The sequence below is a fragment of the Saccopteryx leptura genome, chromosome 2 (genome assembly GCF_036850995.1).
Source record: "Saccopteryx leptura isolate mSacLep1 chromosome 2, mSacLep1_pri_phased_curated, whole genome shotgun sequence".
Taxonomy (NCBI): Eukaryota; Metazoa; Chordata; class Mammalia; order Chiroptera; family Emballonuridae; genus Saccopteryx; species Saccopteryx leptura.
This window is the reverse complement of record NC_089504.1, coordinates 116,018,212-116,039,408: the sequence shown is the minus strand read 5'-3', so window position 1 is coordinate 116,039,408 and position 21,197 is coordinate 116,018,212. Positions and strand designations below refer to the sequence as shown.

Genomic DNA, 21,197 nt, shown 5'->3' with positions numbered 1-21,197 from the left:
TGGTATTAATTAATAAAGCCTCAGAAATAATTTGATACCCACCTCCCCCAAGTGCTCAGGTGATTACTGCATAAGAAGAGAAAGAGTTCAAGACAATAAGAGGTCAAAGAGGTATAGAAGAGATGGATGTTTGTACACTGCGTTGATAGGAAAAGAAATGTAATTAGAACAGTGGTTAGAACAGTGCTTCATCAAGAACTGTTGCAAAATTCTGGGTCAAGTAGAATAAGGGACATAGGGTGTACACATTTTACTTTTACAAAACATACAATAAAAACCTATACACAGCATACTGATACAACTCTATACTCCATCATAAAGCTCTGTGCTGTGCTGTAGGTTGCCATATACAACTTTAGTGGCAAAAATGAATACATTCATTAACAAACCCAAAGATAGTTATACCTCTATGCTATGCTGTAGGTTTGTTGCTTCTTTCTTTAAATATTCTGTGAAAGAATTAAAAAGGATAAAAGAATAAATCCCACATCTACATTAGTAAGACTTACCTATAACATGTTAGCCCATTTATGGAAACATGTCTATATGCAAATAGTGTGCTTTTCTGTAAATAAGTCGTGACTAGTAAGGGATAAATTTTCAAAAAGGGGTAAAATCAGGATTCCCAATCAGATATGAAATTGAATGCATGTTAAAGATTTTATTTGATGAGAAATTGATGAGATACAACAACTAGTTTAAATATATTCAAAATATATTTATTGATCAGGAATATTGAAATGAATGTGCAAATAGAGTCAAAACTGGCCTCTTCCACAGTGGGGAAAGGAAGTCAGCTGAACCGCCACTGGACATAATTTACATGCCTGTAGACATATGGCATTATTTTGTATTGCTGTCATTGCCTGCAGCTTACAGAGATGTAAAATAGCTTCCATGGAATCAGAAACAGGATAAGTGGGAAGCTGTGGACAATGTTTATAGTCTATAGACTCTGGGCTAGAGACAATGCAAAGTTTCCTAATGAAGCACAAGTTTTTTTTGCTTTTTTTCTCTACAGTTGCCTTCATTTTAATAGAAATTCTCAAAATAAGATCACTTTTGATCATAAAATAAGGATAGTTTCATCAGATTTGGTCTGATTACCTTACATAGGTTCAGCAGCCAACTAGGCCTTCTTAAGTTTGCTTTGCTGGAGAGTTTCATAAGGAATCTCAGGTTGGACTTTTAAAGCCCTTTATTATTTGATATCTTGAGACTAGGAATTCAAAACTAAGCAACTCCACCAGGTTTTACCTCCAGTTCCTAGAAAAACTAGCATATATGCTGTTGGATTTCTCTGACACTATGTTCCTAAATATAGTATCAACCACTTGCATTAATCATAACTTTTTATCAAAGTGTTTTCTATTCTTTCTGTTTCACAAAGAAAACTAGGGAGGGAGAAATAATCATTACTATTCAACACCAGCTAAAGTATAGACTAGCAGAGCTCATAAACACACATAAGACAAATACTACAGCCACCCACATCCCACACACAACCTTAGTGGCAAAAATGAATGCATTCATTAACAGACCCAAAGATAGCAACAGAGTCTTTCTATTGTAATAAAAAACTTTTAGGCCCTGGCCAGTTGGCTCAGTGGTAGAGCGTCGGCCTGGCGTGCAAGAGTCCCAGGTTTGATTCCCGGCCAGGACACACAGGAGAAGCGCCCATCTGCTTCTCCACCCCTCTCCCTCTCCTTCCTCTCTGTCTCTCTCTTCCCCTTCCACAGCCAAGGCTCCATTGGAGCAAAGTTGGCTCGGGCGCTGAGGATGGCTCTATGGCCTCTGCCTCAGGTGCTAGAATGGCTCTGGCCTGACCAGGCGGTGGCGCAGTGGATAGAGTGTTGGACTGGGATGCGGAGGGCCCAGGTTCAAGACCCCGAGGTCACCAGCTTGACCGCGGGCTCATCTGGCTTGAGCAAAAAAAGCTCACCAGCTTGGACCCAAGGTCGCTAGCTCAAGCAAGGGGTTACTCGGTCTGCTGAAGGCCCGCGGTCAAGGCACATATGAGAAAGCAATCAATGTACAACTAAGGTGTCGCAATGAAAAACTAATGATTGATGCTTCTCATCTCTCTCCATTCCTGTCTGTCTATCCCTCTCTCCGATTCTCTCTTTGTCTCTATAAAAAAAAAAAAAAAAAAAGTAGGAAAAAAAAAAAAAAGAATGGCTCTGGTTGCAGCAGAGCAATGCCCCAGATGGGCAGAGCATCGCCCCCTGGTGGACATGCCAGGTGGATCCCTGTCGAGCACATGCGGGAGTCTGTCTGCCTCCCCATTTCTAACTTCAGAAAAGTACAAAAAAAAAAAAATTAAAAAAAAACTTTTAAAAAGCATATAAATTATTCTTTGTTATTAATGTTTCAAGATTTTATTTTACTTAGAAATGATCTAAGTATCCCATATACATTAATAAACTCAATTTAATGCCAGTTCACTGTTGTTGTTTTTAGACAATTAATTTTAACGAGGTGACATTGATTAATTAGGGTACATAGATTCAGAGAAAACATCTTCAGGTCATTTTGACATTTGATTATGTTGTATACCCATCACCCAAAGTCAAATTGTCTTCCGTCACCTTCTAATTGATTTTCTTTGTGCCCCTCCCCTCCCCCTTTCCCTCCTTATCCTCCCTTCTCCTCCCCCTGGTAACCACCACACTCTTGTCCATGTCCCTGAGTCTCATTTTTGTGTCCCACCTATGTATGAAATCACATAGTTCTTAGTTTTTTCTGATTTACTTATTTTATTCAGTATAATGTTATTAAGGTCCATCCATGTTGTTGTAAATGATCCTATGTCATCATTTCTTATTGCTGAGTAGTATTCCATAGTATATATGTACCACATTTTCTTTATCCAATCTTTTATTGAAGGGCTTTTTGGTTGTTTCCATGTCTTGGCCACTGTGAACAATGCTACAATAAACATGGGGCTGCATGTGTCTTTACGTACCAATGATTCTGAGTTTTGTGGGTAGTACCCAGTAGAGGGATTGCTGGGTCATAAGGTAGTTCTATTCTTAATTTTTTGAGGAACCACCATACTTTTTTTCATAATGGTTGTGCTACTTTACATTCCCATCAACAGTGAATGAGGGTTCCTTTTGCTCCACAGCCTCTCCAACACTTGTTATTACCTGTCTTGTTGATAATAGCTAATCTAACAGGTGTGACGTGGTATCTCATTGTAGTTTTTTTTTTTTTTTTTTCTGCCGTCCAAGTACTAACCAGGCCCGACCCTGCTTAGCTTCCGAGATCAGACGAGATCGGGCGTGTTTAGGGTAGTATGATAGCCTTAGACTTTTTTTTTGTTTTTCTTTTGTTTTTGTTTTTTATGTCAGGTTTTGTCATTCCATTTATTTTATTTTATTTATTCATTTTAGAGAGGAGAGAGAGAGGGAGAAAGAGAGAGAGAGAAGGAGGGAGGAGCAGGAAGCATCAACTCCCATATGTGCTTTGACTGGGCAAGCCCAGGGTTTCGAACCGGCAACCTCAGCGTTTTCAGGTCAACACTTTATCCACTGCACCACCACAGGTCAGACTCATTGTAGTTTTGATTTGCATTTCTCTAATAGCTAATGAAGATGAGCATCTTTTCATATATCTGTTAGCCATTTGTATTTCTTCCTGGGAGAAGTGTCTGTTCAGGTCCTCTTCCCATTTTCTTATTGGATTGTTTGCTTGTTTGTTGTTGAGTTTTATGAATTCTTTGTATATTTTGCATATTAGGCCCTTATCTGTGCTGTTGTATGAAAATATCTCCCATTTAGTTGGCTGTCTGTTTTGTTGTCAGTTTCTCTTGCTGTGCAAAAGCTTCTTAGTCTGATACAGTCTCATTCATTTATTTTTGCATTCACTTCCTTTGCCTTTGGAGTCAAATTCATAAAGTGCTCTTTATGGCCAAGGTCCATGAGTTTAGTACCTATGTTTTCTTCTATGTAATTTATTGTTTCAGATCTTATATTTAGGTCTTTGATCCATTTTGAATTAATTTTAGTACAAGGGAACAAACTGTAGTCAGTTTCATTCTTTTGCATGTGGCTTTCCAGTTTTTCCAGCACCATTTACTGAAGAGACTTTCTTTTCTCCGTTCTGTGTTGTTGGCCCCTTTATCAAAGATTATTTGACCATATATACAGTCTACTGTTTTAAGTTGCATAAAGATTTGAAATTTTATCATCAAGCTGATATACTATAAAACATAACATAACATAAAATAAAGTTGTCAGAATAATTATTTAATTTGATTAAACATAAATTTATATTTTTCATGATCTTATACATTAAACAGGAGTAATGCTAGCTTATTGAATCTGTATAACGTGTAAATTTATGTAGAGCATATCAAAGTAAAATAAAAATGCACACTTGTATTATACTTAACATTGATAAATCAGAAAAGACATAGCTGTTTTTATTAAACCAAAATTATTAAACTAATCTTGTTTACCTTAGACTTACCTAACTTAACTAACTTAATAACAATTTACCTAACTTACGTGATATTAAGTTCCTAAAATATTTCTGAGGTATATTCTATAGGAATACTTTTTCTAATCAGAATAGGGATCTTTTAATAGACTTTATAATCTAACCTATTAATACAATGTGGAGGTAAGAAAACATTACTATTTGCATTAAATGCTTTTCTGTATGGTAGACACATAATAATACAAACCTAATAGCTTTTAGCCTCAGTCAGCCATTAGATTCAAATGTCTAGTTTTCAAAAAAAAGTCAAGACACACACTAAAAACAGGTAAGTAAGGCCCATTCAAAGGGAAAAAAATATCAACAGATTGTCTCTGAAAAAGTCCTGATAATCAACTGTCTTAAAGATGCTTGAAGAGCCTGACCTGTGGTGGCGCAGTGGATGGGGCATTGACCTGGGATGCTGAGGTCCATGGTTTGAAACCCTGGGCTTGCCCAGTCAGGGCACATATGGGAGTTAATGTTTCCTGCTCCTCCCCCTTCTCTCTTTCTCCCCTCTCTAAAATAAGTAAATAAATAAATAAATTTTAAAAAGGATACTTGAAGAACTATAAAGGAAAGAGGTGAAGAAAGTCAAGAAAACAGTGTCTGAACAAAAAAAAACAAAACAAAACAAAACAAAAAAAAAAAAAATATATATATATATATATATATATATATATATATATATATATATATCAAAACAGAGACAAAACTTACAGAAAACCTAAAAGAAATTCTAGTGTTGAAAAGTATAGTAACAGAAATGAAAAATTCACTGGTGGGATTTAAATGCATTTTGAGCAGGCAGAAGAAAGAGTCAAACTTTAAGTTAGGAAAGTGGAAATTACTAAGTTTAAGGAACAGAAAGAAAAAGTTTGGAGAAAAGTGAACAGAGCCAAAGGGACCGGTGGGTACCATCAAGCAAACAAACATGTACACTGTGGGCGTCCCAGTAGAAGAGAAAGGAAGGGGCAGAGAGAAGATTTGAAAGGAATAAAGGCTGGAAACTACCCAAATCTGATGAAACATGAACATAAACATCCACGAAGTTCAATGAACTTTAAGTAAGCTGAACTCAGAGAGTCCCACACTGAACCACATTGTAATCAAACTTTTAAAAGACAAAGACAAGTAGAATATGGGTAAAAGTGATGTTTGTCACTTCCAGGTTTGGACCACAAAAGCCTCCTGTCCAGCCTTTCGAGATCTCTGTCATTCCTCACACACTGGCTTGAAGAAAATATTCTGAAACCATGCCAAAGCAGAGCCTGGGTACCTGAGTCACCGCAAAGAAGGCTGCTTATTGAATACCCTCTCTGAACAAAGTGATCAAGACTCCATTTTGTTACACCACTGATAGTTCAGGGGTATCTGATTTTAAACTAAATCAGATTTTGCCTGTGTCATTCTGTTGCCATGAATGCACATCCTATTATATCTGACTGTATTTTTAAAGTCCATCTCAAATGTTACTTTTCACTAATTCCCCAACCAAAATTCTCTGTCCCTCTTCTAACATTAAATATATATTTTTATTTATAGCACTGGTCATATAGTGTTTAATAATATTTATGTTCATGTTTTGTCTCTATACTAGATTATATACTTCCAAAAGGCAAATTATATTTCTTTCACCTTTATATATGTCAACACACCACATTAAGTAGGGTGTGTTGAATACAGACACTGTATACGTATTGTATTATACAGGTAGTTTGTGTCACACATCATTTGTCTCCCCTAAATCAACTGCAGTAGCAGGACATCAGCTTCTACATGGAACCTTACTTTTTGTTTCTTTTTTTTATTATTATTTTATTTTTACAGAGACAGAGAGAGCGTCAGAGAGAGGGATAGATAGGGACAAACAGACAGGAACAGAGAGATGAGAAGCATCAATCATCAGTTTTTCATTGCGGCACCTTAGTTGTTCAATGATTGCTTTCTCATATGTGCCTTGACCGCGGGCCTTCAGCAGACCGAGTAACCCCTTTGCTCAAGCCAGTGACCTTGGGTCCAAGCTGGTGAGCTTTGCTCAAACCAGATGAACCCACGCTCAAGCGGTCAACCTTGAGATCACGAACCTGGGTCCTCTGCATCCCAGTCCAACGCTCCATCCACTGCGCCACGGTGTGGTCAGGCTTTTCATTTCTTGAATGCTATTTTTGCTCTGACTCCACCTCCTTTCCTCTCTCACTTTCTTAGATATGCATAAGGGCTGCTTTATTTCTTAAGACTTCCACTTAAAGCTAACTTTTGTCCATTAGACAGTTCCTACTTGTTACTGACTTTTGGTTCTGAAAAATAATTTTTAAGAGATACTTGGTAGTTTCCCACACCTCCCACCTGGCCTGATAAGAATGAATCACAGTACACAACCCTAGCCATACTCTGTTCCAGAACTTCTCTTTTCACCCAGAGTATTCCTTCCACATACATGTAAGAAGTCATATTTTATTCCCTAGTACCTCAGTAGCTGGTTAACTGTGCCTCACTGCATCACCCTAAGATCAAGCTTATTGACTTCTCTTTCCTCTTAGCTCTTTTGAAGTGTAATCTTTATTTTTTCCTAATCTTTATTTGAAATGTTTAAGTAGTATTATATATCTTATACACATCATATTAAGTATACAAGTTATTTCGTACATTTTATCTTATTTAGTCTTTTTAATTCTAATCACAATCATATAAAGAAATTATTTAAAATAATAATTATGCCCTGGCCGGTTGGCTCAGCGGTAGAGCGTCAGCCTGGCGTGCGGGGGACCCGGGTTCGATTCCCGGCCAGGGCACATAGGAGAAGCGCCCATTTGCTTCTCCACCCCCACCCCCTCCTTCCTCTCTGTCTCTCTCTTGCCCTCCCGCAGCCAAGGCTCCATTGGAGCAAAGATGGCCCGGGCGCTGGGGATGGCTCCTTGGCCTCTGCCCCAGGTGCTAGAATGGCTCTGGTCATGGCAGAGCGACGCCCCGGAGGGGCAGAGCATCGCCCCCTGGTGGGCAGAGCGTCGCCCCTGGTGGGCATGCTGGGTGGATCCCGGTCGGGCGCATGCGGGAGTCTGTCTGACTGTCTCTCCCCGTTTCCAGCTTCAGAAAAATACAAAAAAAAAAAAAAAGATAAAATAATAATTACCATAGAAATAGTAATTCACTTCTGAGTATATATCTGAAGGAAACAAAACCACTACTACCTTGAAGAGCTAACTGCCTCCCTGTAGCCAGTAGTAGTGCATCGGCCCGGCATGTAGATGTCCTCGGTTCCATTTCCAGGAGGGCACACAGGAGAAGCACCCATCTGCTTCTTCACCCCATCCTCTCTCTCTTTTTTCTCTCTCCTTCTTCTCTTCCTTCAGCCATGGCCCAATTGGAGCAAATTGGCCCTGAGAACTGAGGATGGCCCCATGGCCTCTGCCTCAGGTGCTAAGAAGAACTCTATTGCTGAGCAACGGAGCAACGCCCCGTATGGGCACAGCATCACTCTCTACTGGGCTTGCTGGGTGGATCCTGGTCAGGGCACACGCAAGAGTCTGTCTCTCTGCCTCCTCTCCTCTCAATGAATAAAACAAAAAACATGGAAACAACCTAAGTGTCCATCAGTGTATGCATGGATAAAGAAAATATGATATACTGGAATAGTATTCAGCTATAAAAAAGGAGGAAATTTTGCCATTTGTAACAACATGGGTGAACTTTGAGGGCATATGCTAAATGAAATAACTCAGAGAGAGAAAGGCAAATACTATATGATCTCACTTATATTTAGAATCTAAAGAAAAAAAGAAGTCATAGATACAGGAAACAGATTGGTGGTTGACAGAGGTGGGGGATGGGCAAAATGGGTGAGGGTGGTTAAAAGGTACAAATTTACAGTTATAAGATAATTAAGTCCTGAGGACAAATGTACAGCATGGTGACTATAGTTAATAATGTGGTACTGCGTATTTGAAACTTGCTAAAACAGTAGATCTTAAAAGTTCTCATCATAAGAAAAAATATAGATGCTAACTAAACTTATTGATGACCATTTTGCAATATATACAAATTTCAAATCATTATTCTGTACACTTGAAACTAATATGTTATGTGTCAATTATCTCAATTAAAAAATAATAAAAATAAACTTTAAGCCATACATCAAAAGTAAAAACAGAAACACAAAACTCACTTGTCCAGAGATCAAAGGGCTCATCTCCTTCCAAATGAGCACAAAATTCTTAATTGGTTTGAACTTAAGACAGGCAGTAAATACTAGCAAAACAGATTTTCTGTTGTGTCTCACTGAACAAAGAATAGAGCTCTATAAACCATAATTCCTTCAAAAAGTCACCAAACAGTGAGACAATAAAATCAAATTCTCAATCATGGCAGCCACTAATGATTATTCGCTGTAAAGAAACCAAAGTGAAAACCAAAAGCAAAATTAGCAGAGAGGAAAATTGAAATTAGGAAACAGAATACTTCACTTTTACTTTGAATTCTTCTCTGGGGGCCAAGACACACCTGATACATACACTACTCATGATAATATTTATACCTATTAAGTGAATCTGTTGGACATCTTGGTGAAGACTTCCAAAACTGTTAAAAGATTATTTTTGGAGGAGGATGAAATAAGGACTCTCATACATATATAACATAAATGCATGGTAAATATTTTATTTAACTCATTAACAAGGAACTGGTGTGGTTCAAAACAGACTCTAAGAACATTTATAGATCAGGAATATTGAAGTGAATATGCAAATGGAAACACCTTTTCTACACTGTATCCTTCCCTGGCGAGATCTACACTTCACAGAATTGTAAATAGCTCCAAGAGAGTTAGAATTAGAAAATGTGGAAGTTTGTCCAATAAATTATGCATAGTTCTCCACTGAGGCACAAAATTGCTGTACAGTAGCCATTGTTCATATTAGGAGAATCAATTAGGAATACTTCGAACCAAGCCCTATAACCAACAAGCAGTTTAAACCAGCCTTGTAGAGGACCAGACAACTCTTTTTCTCTTCTTTCTAAGTCAGCAAAACATAGAAGTGGGTACAGCACTAGTTTTAGGCTAAGAACTGGATTTGACTACAAACCCCCATCCTTCATCATGTAGTAGCTGTGAGATTCTAGTGAATTTATTTAACTTCTCTAAGCCTCAGTTTTTCTACCTGTGAGACTATAAGAGTAATACCTACCCTACAGAGTGTGGATGGGAATTAAATAATGTGTGTAAAGCACTTAGCATAGTGCCTGGCAAACTTACATATTTATTTTATTTTATTTTATTTTATTTTATTTTGTACTTTTCTGAAGCTGGAACCGGGGAGAGACCGTCAGACAGACTCCCGCATGCGCCCGACTGGGATTCACCCGGCACGCCCACCAGGGGCAAAGCTCTGCCCACCAGGGGGCGATGCTCTGCCCTTCTGGGGCGTCGCTTTGCCGCGACCAGAGCCACTCCAGCGCCTGGGACAGAGGCCAAGGAGCCATCCCCAGCGCCCGGGCCATCTTTGCTCCAATGGAGCCTTGGCTGCGGGAGGGGAAGAGAGAGACAGAGAGGAAGGAGGGGGTGGGGGTGGAGAAGCAAATGGGCGCTTCTCCTATGTGCCCTGGCCGGGACTCGAACCCAGGTCCCCCGCACGCCAGGCCGACGCTCTACCGCTGAGCCAACCGGCCAGGGCCAACTTACGTATTTAAACCAATATTTGGTAGTAACTATATGACACTTGGTAGTTAAAATACCAAAGTAATCTTTAAGAACTTTTTTTTTTTTTTGTATTTTTCTGAAGCTGGAAACGGTGAGGCAGTCAGACAGACTCCCGCATGCGCCCGACCGGAATCCACCTGGCACGCCCACCAGGGGGCGATGCTCTGCCCATCTGGGGCATCACTCTGTTGCCACCAGAGCCATTCTAGCGCCTGAGGCAGAGGCCATGGAGCCATCCCCAGTGCCTGGGCCATCTTTGCTCCAATGGAGCCTTGGATGCAGGAGGGAAAGAGAGAGACAGAGAGGAAGGAGAGGGGGAGGGGTGGAGAAGCAGATAGGCGCTTCTCCTGTGTGCCCTGGCCGGGAATCGAACCCGGGACTTCCGCACACCAGGCCGACGCTCTACCATTGATCCAACTGGCTAGGGCCAAAGTAATCTTTAAAGATGAGCAATACTTGTCACTTTCAAAGACATAACTTCAATAATTACAGCGATCCACTACATTTGACAGTGACTAGGACGTTTTCACAAACATTGTTATTTTAGCTTGTGTTCAACTGAAGATTATAGATAACAAAATGTAAACATTTAAAAGTATGTGCATGTGCTTATAGCAGCTAGTGTCCACCAAAGAATCTGTATCCACTTAAAACTAATAAATTGTCCACAGATATTACCTCCTCAAATAAACCAGATTGTTAACTGAAATGATATTAAATAATCCATTGGAAGCCATTTAACATATTGAGATTGTGCAAAGTGATTAATTATACACAATTATCCTTGAATTTTATAATTTTTGAAAACGATGTTTTGTAATGAAAGACCTAAATAAAAACAGATAAACCATAGAAAATATCAATTAACATTAATACAAGAAAAATCTGAATAAGTTTAAATGATAACTCAGCTGTGCCGATGACTGTCAGATCTTAAGGATATGTGTTGTTAGATGCAATATAGCATAGTGGCCAAAAGCATGGGCTCTCTCCATCAATAATTAACTGTATCTTCAATTTCCTCCTTTGTGAAATGTGGATAATAAGAGAGCTAACATTTAAGTTTATTGTGAGAATAATATAAGAATAGTCAAAATACTTGGAACAGAGCCTGATAGTAAGCACTCAGTAAATGTTAGTTACTTTAATTGCGTTGATGGAGTAGTTCAGACTTGCGCAAGGTGACCATTTTTATAATGCTCCTTGAGTTGTCCTAAATATACCATATGTTTACTTTGTTATAGTCAGATGAATCCGTATCTATTTTTAAGGAAGCCTCAACTGATCCTGTCAGAGTGCTCAACTGGCTCCGCAGAGACCTGGAAAAAAGTACAGCAGAGTTCCAAGATGTTAGGTTCAAGCCCGGGGAATCGTCACTTGGTGGGGAAGCGACCAACACAGGAGACCAATGCAAGGGTTTCGTTGTGGACTACTACAACACCTCCAACAAGGGCAGTCCCGGGAGATTTCATTTTGAGGTGACTCACAGAGAGAACCCTCCCCAGGGCCCCAGTGTTCCAATTGGTAATCGGATTACAGTAGATGAAGTTTCCTTCTATGCTAACCGTCTCACAAATTTAGTCATAGCCATGGCCTGCAAGGAGATCAATGAGAAGATCAACGGCTCTCAGAACAGATGTGTCCACCAGTCAGTATATGTGGGGGATAAGCCCCCACCACTCGGCAAAAGCCTGAGTAAAGTGGCCTCACAGCTGGTGAATGAGACTGTCTCTGAATGTTCCAAGAGGCTTGCTTCGGATAAGGTTCCTGGCTCTGGGGACAGAGTCTCAGGATCATTAGAGAGTCCCCCAACTTTGAGATACAAGACCACTTTTAAGATCAAGGAAATGAAGGCTCCAGATGGCAAGTCTGCTTCTAAGAAGTCTGTGTTCCATAAAGAAGTGTTTGAATCTTGTAATGCAGGTGATGCCAAAGACGGCATAAGGTACTTACCTGGGGAGAGAAAGATATTCAGAGGGCAAGAAAGGCCTGATGACTTTACAACCTCTGTTAGTCAATCGATCATGACCTATGCTAACAGTGTGGTATCTGATATGATGGTCTCCATCATGAAGACACTGAGAATCCAAGTGAAAGATACAACCGTCGCTACTGTCCTGCTAAAGAAAGTGCTGCTCCAGCATGCGAAAGACGTGGTCTCAGATCTCATCGACTCTTTCATGAAGAACCTCCACAGTGTCACAGGGACCCTCATGACCGATACAGACTTTGTCTCGGCTGTGAAAAGAAGTCTCTTCTCTCACGGAAGCCAGAAGGCCACAGATATCATGGATGCTATGATGAATAAGCTATACACTATGATGTTTGCCAAGAAACCACCTGGGGATATCAGAAAAACCAAAGACAGGTGTGAGAGTTATTCCCTTGTCTCCATGAAAGGAATGGGTGACCCTAGAAACCGAAATGTGAATTTTGCAACAATGAAATCTGAAGATAAATTGAGGGAAAAAATGTACTGTCCTCCATGCAAACCAGAGAAGACTTGTGCTGAAACTCTAGGTGAACACATTATCAAAGAGGGACTGACCTTTTGGCACAAAGCTCAGAATAAAGAAGGAATACTTCCAGGTTTCCAGCATGCAGCTCCCAACAAACAGGGGAGTCCTGCGCCAGACTTTCCCCTGGAACATCCTCTGGATACCTGCAACTTCAGCCCCCCTACGCACCATCCAGAGAATTCTGAGAATTCTATGCATGATTCTGACTCTTGGGCCAAGGACCTGCTTATATCTGCTTTACTTCTGATTCAGTACCACCTGGCCCAGGGAGGAAGCATGGATACACAGAGCTTCCTTGAAGCTGCTGGTACCACCAGCTTTCGCACCAAGCCCCCTGTAGTTTCTGATGAGACCAACCTTAAGTCTCCTCCTGTGGGAGGTAACCAAGAAGAAGCAGAAAAGAAGGATCTAATGAGCATTTTCTTCAACTTTATCCGAAATTTACTTAGTGAGACTATTTTCAAGGGTGACAATACCCCTGAACCCAAGGTGCCAGAAGAACCAATTAAGGAAGACCTTTGTAAAAGACCTATGACCCATTCTCTCAACAAACCAAGTAAAGATGATGAGGCTGGTGGTCCCTTTGTTGGGCTGACCAAGATAGTTACCAACCAGCTAGATGGCCATATGAGTGGGAAGATGGTAGAATATCTGATGGACTCAGTGATGAAGTTGTGTCTCATTATTGCCAACTCCTGTGACTCTTCCTTGGCAGAGCTGGGAAATGATAAGTCTGGGGATGCCAGCAGGCCAACTTCAGCTTTCCCAGATAGTTTATATGAGTGTTTACCAGTCAAAGGCACAGGGACAGCAGAGACTGTATTGCAAAATGCCTATCAAGCTATCCATAATGAATTGAGAGGTGTATCAGGACAGCTCCCTGAAGGGTGTGCGGCACCCAAAATAATTGTCAGCAATCATAACATAATTGACACAGTACAGAACAAGCAACTCCAAGCTGTACTTCAATGGGTAGCCGCCTCTGAGCTCAATGTCCCCATTTTGTACTTTGCTGGAGATGATGAAGGAATCCAAGAGAAGGTAAGGAAGAAGAGTCAGAGGAATTTGAAAATATTTATTAATGGTTCATTGGGGTTTTAAGATCTGTTTTCTTTCTAAATAGGAAGATAGCCACAAGAAGGATAGAATGGGGACAGTAAGAATTTGAAGACTGTGCCTCTTAGCAGAAATAATGGATGAAGTAAAATTATATTTTTCCCAGTAAGACTCATATCAAAGGAGTAATGAGTGGGTATATGATAAAATATCTGATTCTTTTTTCCTGCATATATTAGTGGGATTACATAGATGTGGAATCTCCAGGAGACTTGGAAAAAGAAGCAGATTAAGGTCTGGGCTGCAGGCTGAATTTTGGATAGGACAGCAGTGCCCAGAGAATAAAAAGGGACTGCTGGGAAGCATCCCAGGGATATGTTAAGTGGGGAGGGGGGCACAAAGGATCCAGGTTGATGAGTTTAGGAGGTATTGGGGATTTGAAGGGATTTGATAAATAACATCCCTCTTCCTCTCACCCTAAGTTCTGAATTAATTGAGAAGTAAAAGAATAAGGCTAATGGGAAATAAACTTATCACTGTTGTTACTGATACAGGTAAGTGTGCCTTCTAATGCCTGTTCCTCCTAATGTAGGCCTTGGAACTGTTCACTGAAGGGAGATTTTGAGTCTGGAAGGCATGAACATGTATGCCAGTTGCTGCTTCATGCAACTGTAGAGGAATTAGGAAATAGAGACCATCCCCACCACACACACACACACACACACTCACTCACTCCTGTAGGGCTTTTGATTATTTTGTGTCAATTGACAAAAGTGGAATAATGTTGGTTACCAATTAACTAGTGAAGGGTATCACAGGAGGCTGAGATTATTCATAAAAATAATCCATCCTCAGAAACCAGAAGATGTAGAGGAAGAGGCTTTGTCTGTTTTACAAGTGGCATTAGTAACCTTTGCAACTGGGTTACTTGAGTTACCTGATGACTGGGAAGACACAGGATTTTATAGCATCCAGGTTAGGCTACACTAACCCTAAACAAGAAATTAAATAATCTGTAGACTTACTACTCAAAATGTGTCTGTGAACCAATAGCGTTGGTATTAGCTGGGCGCTTGTTAGAAGTTTGAAATCTCATGCTCACTTCTGGCCTACTGAATTTCCAGAGGGCTTTATGCTGATGAAAAAATATCTAAAAAGAAGCATAGCTTTTATGTGTACGATGTGTGAAGCAGGCTTTTGTTCTGTAGCCATCTTTTAAGTCAAACCCATCATAAATGAAATACTTAACACATTCTGGTTTTAGATTATTTTGAATTAGAATGTCTGTAATGTGTTTATTTAAATGGGCACAATAGACCTTCAGTTCTCTTATACACATACACAAACACACTGTAAAGATAAAGACAATTATCTATTTTATTGAAGGAAAATAATAAAATGAGCAGCAGCACAGCCAAACGTCAACTAATAAGTAGATTTCATTGAACATCAGTGTATTTTTAAAAACAATTGGATGAAGTATATATATCAAAGAAATTTCCCATAAATGATTTGAGATTGTTTTTTGGCAAGGAATTTGATAAATGTATAAAAATATTCTCATTCTGACATAGATGATTGAACCCAGTAACATCGTGATGCCAAAGAGCCCAATTGCTTTAAATAAATTTGTATCCATTTTTGAATAAGTAATATATGCATAGTTCAAAATCAAAAAGCACAGAAGTATGTACAGTGAAAATTGAAGTTGGTTGTTTTTTAATCTCATCCTAATCTTCCATCCTGTTGCTCCCTGGAAAAAATAATTAAAATCAATTTCTTGTTTGTTCTTGTAGAAAAACAAATGCATACACAAGTAAGTACTTATAGGTATATATCTTATTTTAAATATCAAACGGTAACATTATATATATCTATATATCTATATTCTGTCTTACCACATATAGAGCTGCCTTCTTTTTATTTTTTATTTATTTTTTATTATTTTATTTTATTTTTTCAGAGACAGAGAGAGAGTCAGAGAGAGGGATAGACAGGGACAGACAGACAGGAACAGAGAGATGAGAAGTATCAATCATTACTTTTTCATTGCACATTGCGACACCTTAGTTGTTCATTGATTGCTTTCTCATATGTGCCTTGACCGTGGGTCTTCAGCAGACCAAGTAACCCCTTGCTCGAGCCAGCGACCTTGGGTCCAAGCTGGTGAGCTTTTGCTCAAACCAGATGAGCCCATGCTCAAGCTGGCGACCTCGGGGTCTCGAACCTGGGTCTTCCACATCCCAGTCCGACACTCTATCCACTGCGCCACCACCTGGTCAGGCACTGCCTTCTTTTTAATAGTTATAGATTATTGTAGGAAGGTGTTGTATTTAACCATTTTCCCTTGTATGTACATTTGAGTTGCCAATATTTTGCTACTATCTGCGGTGCTGTAGTGTATAGAATCAAATGTATCTGTATATGCTAAATAGTTAGAAAAGGAATTTCAAGATCACCATTAATGTCTGTTTGTATATTTGATATATATTCCCAAATTGCCTTCCTTAGAGCTTGCATCAATTTGCACATCTACTAGAACAATATGAGAGTGTCTATTTTCTATACTTAAATCTACAGTGAGTGACAAACTTTGGATCCTTGCCAAGTGTTGTCTTACTTTGTACTTGGCTTATTAGGAATGAGAGTGAATAACTGTTCATATGTTCAAGAGCCATTTGAATTTCCTTTTTCACAAATGAATTGTTTGTTTATGTCTTCTGCCCATTTTTCTGTTAGGTAGTTGTCTTTTCCTTATTAGGTCTGTAGGAGTTTTATATACAAGGAAATTAGACTCTGTGATAGTAAACACATTTTTGATCATTTGTCTTTTGTTCTGTTTTGTTTTTACTATATAGAATTTTTTAAATGTTTGTGTAATCAAATCTAAGACATTTTTTTATTTACACGAATTTTGTATCATATTTTAGAAGACATTCTTTACTCCAAGATATTAACAAAACTTTCCTATGTTTTCTTCCAATACTTACCATTTTTTAAAAAATATTTAAGACTTTGATCTATTTTGAATTAATTTTTATGTAAAGTATGAGACAGAGATGCAATTTCTTATTATTTTCCAGATGGCTACCTATCTTTGGTTCTTTTTATGAACTTTCTGTTCTGTTTCATTGAATTGCTTGACTATTTACTATTTTAATACTATTTAAATTAGCACATTTTTAATTACTGTAATTCTATAATATGTTCTTATATATGATAAGACAAGAGACTCCTTATTTTTTTAAGTGTTTATTTTATTGATTTGAGAGAGAGAGAGAAAAAGAGAGAGAAAGAGATAGGAATATCAATCTGTTCTTGTATGTGCTCTGACGGGGATCGAACCCACAACCTCTGTGCTTCAGGATGATGCTTTAAGCAACTGAGCTATCCAGCCTGGGCAAGACTCCTCATTTCTCTATCTCAGAATTTTCTAGACTATATTTCTCAATATCCACCTGTAGCCACAGGCAATCATTAACCTGAATTCTATCATAGATTTACCTTTCCACATTTTATACAATGAAGCCATAAAATATGTAGTCTACTACAGTGGTCCCCAATCCCCGGGCCGCGGACTGGTACTAGTCCATGGGCCATTTGGTACCGGTCCGCAGAGAAAGAATAAATAACTTACATTATTTGTTTTATTTATATTTAAGTCTGAACGATGTTTTATTTTTTTTTTAAATGACCAGATTCCCTCTGTTACATCCGTCTAAGACTCACTCTTGATGCTTGTCTTGGTCACGTGATACATTTATCCATCCCACCCTAAAGCCCGGTCCGTGAAAATAAATGACATTAAACCGGTCCATGGCCGAAAAAAGGTTGGGGACCACTGGTCTACTACATCTGGCTGTTCACACTTAGCATCATGTATTTGAGTTTTATTCATGTTGTAGTACATATCAGTGGCTCATTCCTTCTTATTGCTGAATGTGTTTCATTGTGTAGATATACTACATTTTGTTTATTTAATTTATTAACAAGTTAAGGGACATTTAGATTGTTTTCAAATATTTGCTTATGAATAATGCTTCTATAAATATTCACATACAAGTCTTTGTGTGCACATACATTTTCATTTCTCTTGGGCAACAAGTTGTTGAATTGCTGCACCTTATGTTAAGTATATCTTTTAAAAACTGTCAAACTGTTTTCCAAAATGGTTGTACCAATTCACTAGTAATTTATGTAGGCTTCAGTTTCTCCACATCCTCATCAATATTATTTATTATAGTTATTATGGTTTGTCTGATGATCGGTTTAATTTGATACATTAAAATTATCTAAGTATTTAAACATCTTTTTATGTGCTGATTAGCCATTCATATATAATATATATTCTTTGTTGAATTGTATATGCCAATCTTTTGCCCATATTTTAACTTGGTTGTCTTCTTGTTATATAGTTACAAGAATTCTTTATATATTCTGGATAGAAGTCCTTTATCAAATGTATGATTTGCAAATACTTTCAGTATGTGACTTGGTTTTTTTTTTTAAACTTAATGGAGTCTTTTGAAGAGCAAAAGTTTTAATGATGAAATCTATGACTTTTTGCTTTTATTGCTTGTGTTTTTGATGTTATAGCTAATTTTTGCATAACCCAGTTGTTCTCAAATGGAGGCAGTTTTGCCCCCAAGGAACATCTGGTAATATCTGGAGATATATAAATATATTGTTGTCAAAACTAGGAGGGCGGTTGCTTCTGGAGTGTTCTGGATAGAGGCCAGGGGTGCTGCTAAAACATTCTACAATGCACAGGACAGCCCACACAAAGAATAATCTGGCACATAGGGTCAGTATTGCCAGATTGAGAAAGACTACCTAACCAAAGGTTATAAAGATTTTCTTCTTTTTTTTTACTTGAATATATTTGATAAATTCAGCTCTTATATTTAGATCTGTAATCCCTGTTGAGTTCATTTTTGTGTATGACATGAGGTAGGGGTTTAATTCATTCTTTTACCTGTGGATATGCAGTTGTCTCAGTTCCATTTTTTGGAAAGATAAATGGATATCTGGCTCTTTTTGAGTTATTTTTCCCTTTATAAAGCCCTTTATAAAAAAATCAATTGACCATACATGTTGAGGTTCAAGCTTTCTTTTGATTGGTGTTTTCATGGTACATCTTTTTCCATAATTTTACTTTTAACCTACCTATATCATTTGAAGTGAGGTTTTGTTTGTTTTGTAAGCAGCACATAGTTTGGTCATTTTTTAAATTCATTTTGACAATTAGTATGTTTAGACCATTTACAGTTAGTCTAAATATTGATATGTTTGGAATTAAGTCTACTATTTTAATATTAGTTCTATTTTTCCTTTCCATTTTTCTCTTTGTTGCTGCCTTTTCGATTACTTAATCACCTTTTAACATTCCATTTTAATTTATCTATTGCATTTTTCACTATATCTCTTTGTGTAGTTTTCTTAGTGGTTTTTCTAGGAATTATAATATACATACCTAACTTTTGAGAATCTATGTAGGATAAATAGTTACCACTTAAACCAGAATGTAGACATCTTACCATTTTAGTCTCCTTGACACTTCCCTCTATATTGTAGCTATTTCATGTATTTAATTTACATGTATTAAAAAAACTTTTAGGCAATGTTATATTTATGTTTAACCATAAAACATATTTTAAAGAACTAAGAATAGTTGATTATTTATACTGAAATTTTTACTGTCTCTGTTGTTCTTCATTTATTCCCAGTTTCCTTTTGATATCATTATCCTTGGTCTTAAGAACTAGAACACATTTTCTGGCAATGAATTTTTTAGTTTTCTTTCACCTTAAATTTTCTTTATTTGACCTTCATTCCTGAAGTATATTATTATTGGATATAGAATTCTGGGTTTGTTTGTTTTTTCTGAAGCTGGAAACGGGGAGAGACAGTCAGACAGACTCCCGCATGCGCCCGACCGGGATCCACCCAGCACGCCCACCAGGGGGCGATGCTCTGCCCTCCAGGGGGTGATGCTCTGCCCCTCCGGGGTGTCGCTCTGTTGTGACCAGAGCCACTCTAGCGCCTGGGGAAGAGGCCAAGGAGCCATCCCCAGTGCCCGGGCCATCTTTGCTCCAATGGAGCCTCAGCTGCGGGAGGGGAAGAGAGAGACAGAGAGGAAGGAGAGGGGGAAGGGTGGAGAGGCAGATGGGCGCCTCTCCTGTGTGCCCGGACTGGGAATCGAACCCCGGACTTCTGCACACCAGGCCGACGCTCTACCACTGAGCCAACCGGCCAGGGCCTAGAATTCTGGTTTGACAGTTCATTTAGTGCTTCAAAAATGTTGTGCCATATCCTTCTGGCCTCTATAGTTTCTGGTGAGAAATCTGATGTCACTCAAGTTGTTGTTTTCCTATACTGTGCCATTTCTCTATGTCTGCTTTTGATTTTTTTCTTTTTATTTAGTTTGAAACAATTTAATTATGATGTCTTAAAGTGAATTTCTTTGGATTTATCTTATCTTAGGTTCACTGAGCTACTTGAAATTTTTATGTTTTATGGCAAATTAGGGAAGCTTTCACTCGTTATTCAAGTATTCTCTTTGCAGATCCTTTTTTCTCTCTCCTTCTAGGATTCTAATGACATAAATGTAAAATACAGGCCTCCAATGTCTGTTTTTTTTAAATCTTTTTTGAAAGAAGTTTAATCAATCCTTTATTGTTCAGTATGGCTAATTTCTATTGTTCTATCTTCAGCTTTATTGACTTTTCTCTACCTTTAGTCTGCCCATCCAAAAAATTTATATTTTGGATTTTTTTGTTTTTAGTTCTAAAATTTCCACTTGGTTCTTTAAATCTTTTTGCCAAGACTTTCTGCATTTCCATTTGTGCAATAGTATTTGATTGACTTCCAGTCTCTCACATAGAAATTTTATCTTCTGAAACAGCTGCTGATGTTTGGCCTGTTTATTTGCAGTTTGACTTTTTATCATAAGAGTCAGTTGCATAAAGCACAAAATAAAAATTGAGTTATGTTAGTTTGTTGCTGCTATGATTCCAGATGACTAGCAATATACCATGTTTGTATCAGACTGATTGCTGTGGATAATTTTCTCATTTTATACTTGGAAAGAGAACTAAACATCAGGTTCAAAGACCTGGGTATGAATTTTGCCTCTGCTCATTTCTAGCACTGTATTATGATAAGTCACTTCTCTGGGAAACATTTTCATGAGGGTTAAATGGATCTTTGAACTGCATTCTTGCTCTAGCATTTGAGGGGTCTCAGGTCTGTGGGACACACACAGGACAGCACCCACATTTGTCTTTTGACATATTTCTCTCTTGCCCTTGATTTTGAAACAATGATGGGGACTGTTTGATGATATTACAGTGAATTGAAGAACACTTGAATTCTTAAAAAGCAGGAACACCACAGACCAAACACCCACTGGAAGCAGGAAGAATTTAGTCTTAGTGGGTTTCAAT

General features: G+C 38.3%; 1 protein-coding gene across 1 annotated transcript in view; it reads left to right on the top strand.

Moving 5' to 3' along the window:
• Positions 1–21,197, top strand: part of AKAP3 (A-kinase anchoring protein 3) — a 28,067-nt gene that overhangs the window by 6,139 nt on the left and 731 nt on the right. Inside the window, exon 2 of the mRNA XM_066365745.1 lies at positions 11,449–13,737. Coding sequence (XP_066221842.1) covers positions 11,449–13,737 — 2,289 coding nt within the window. The remainder of the gene's footprint in view (positions 1–11,448; positions 13,738–21,197) is intronic.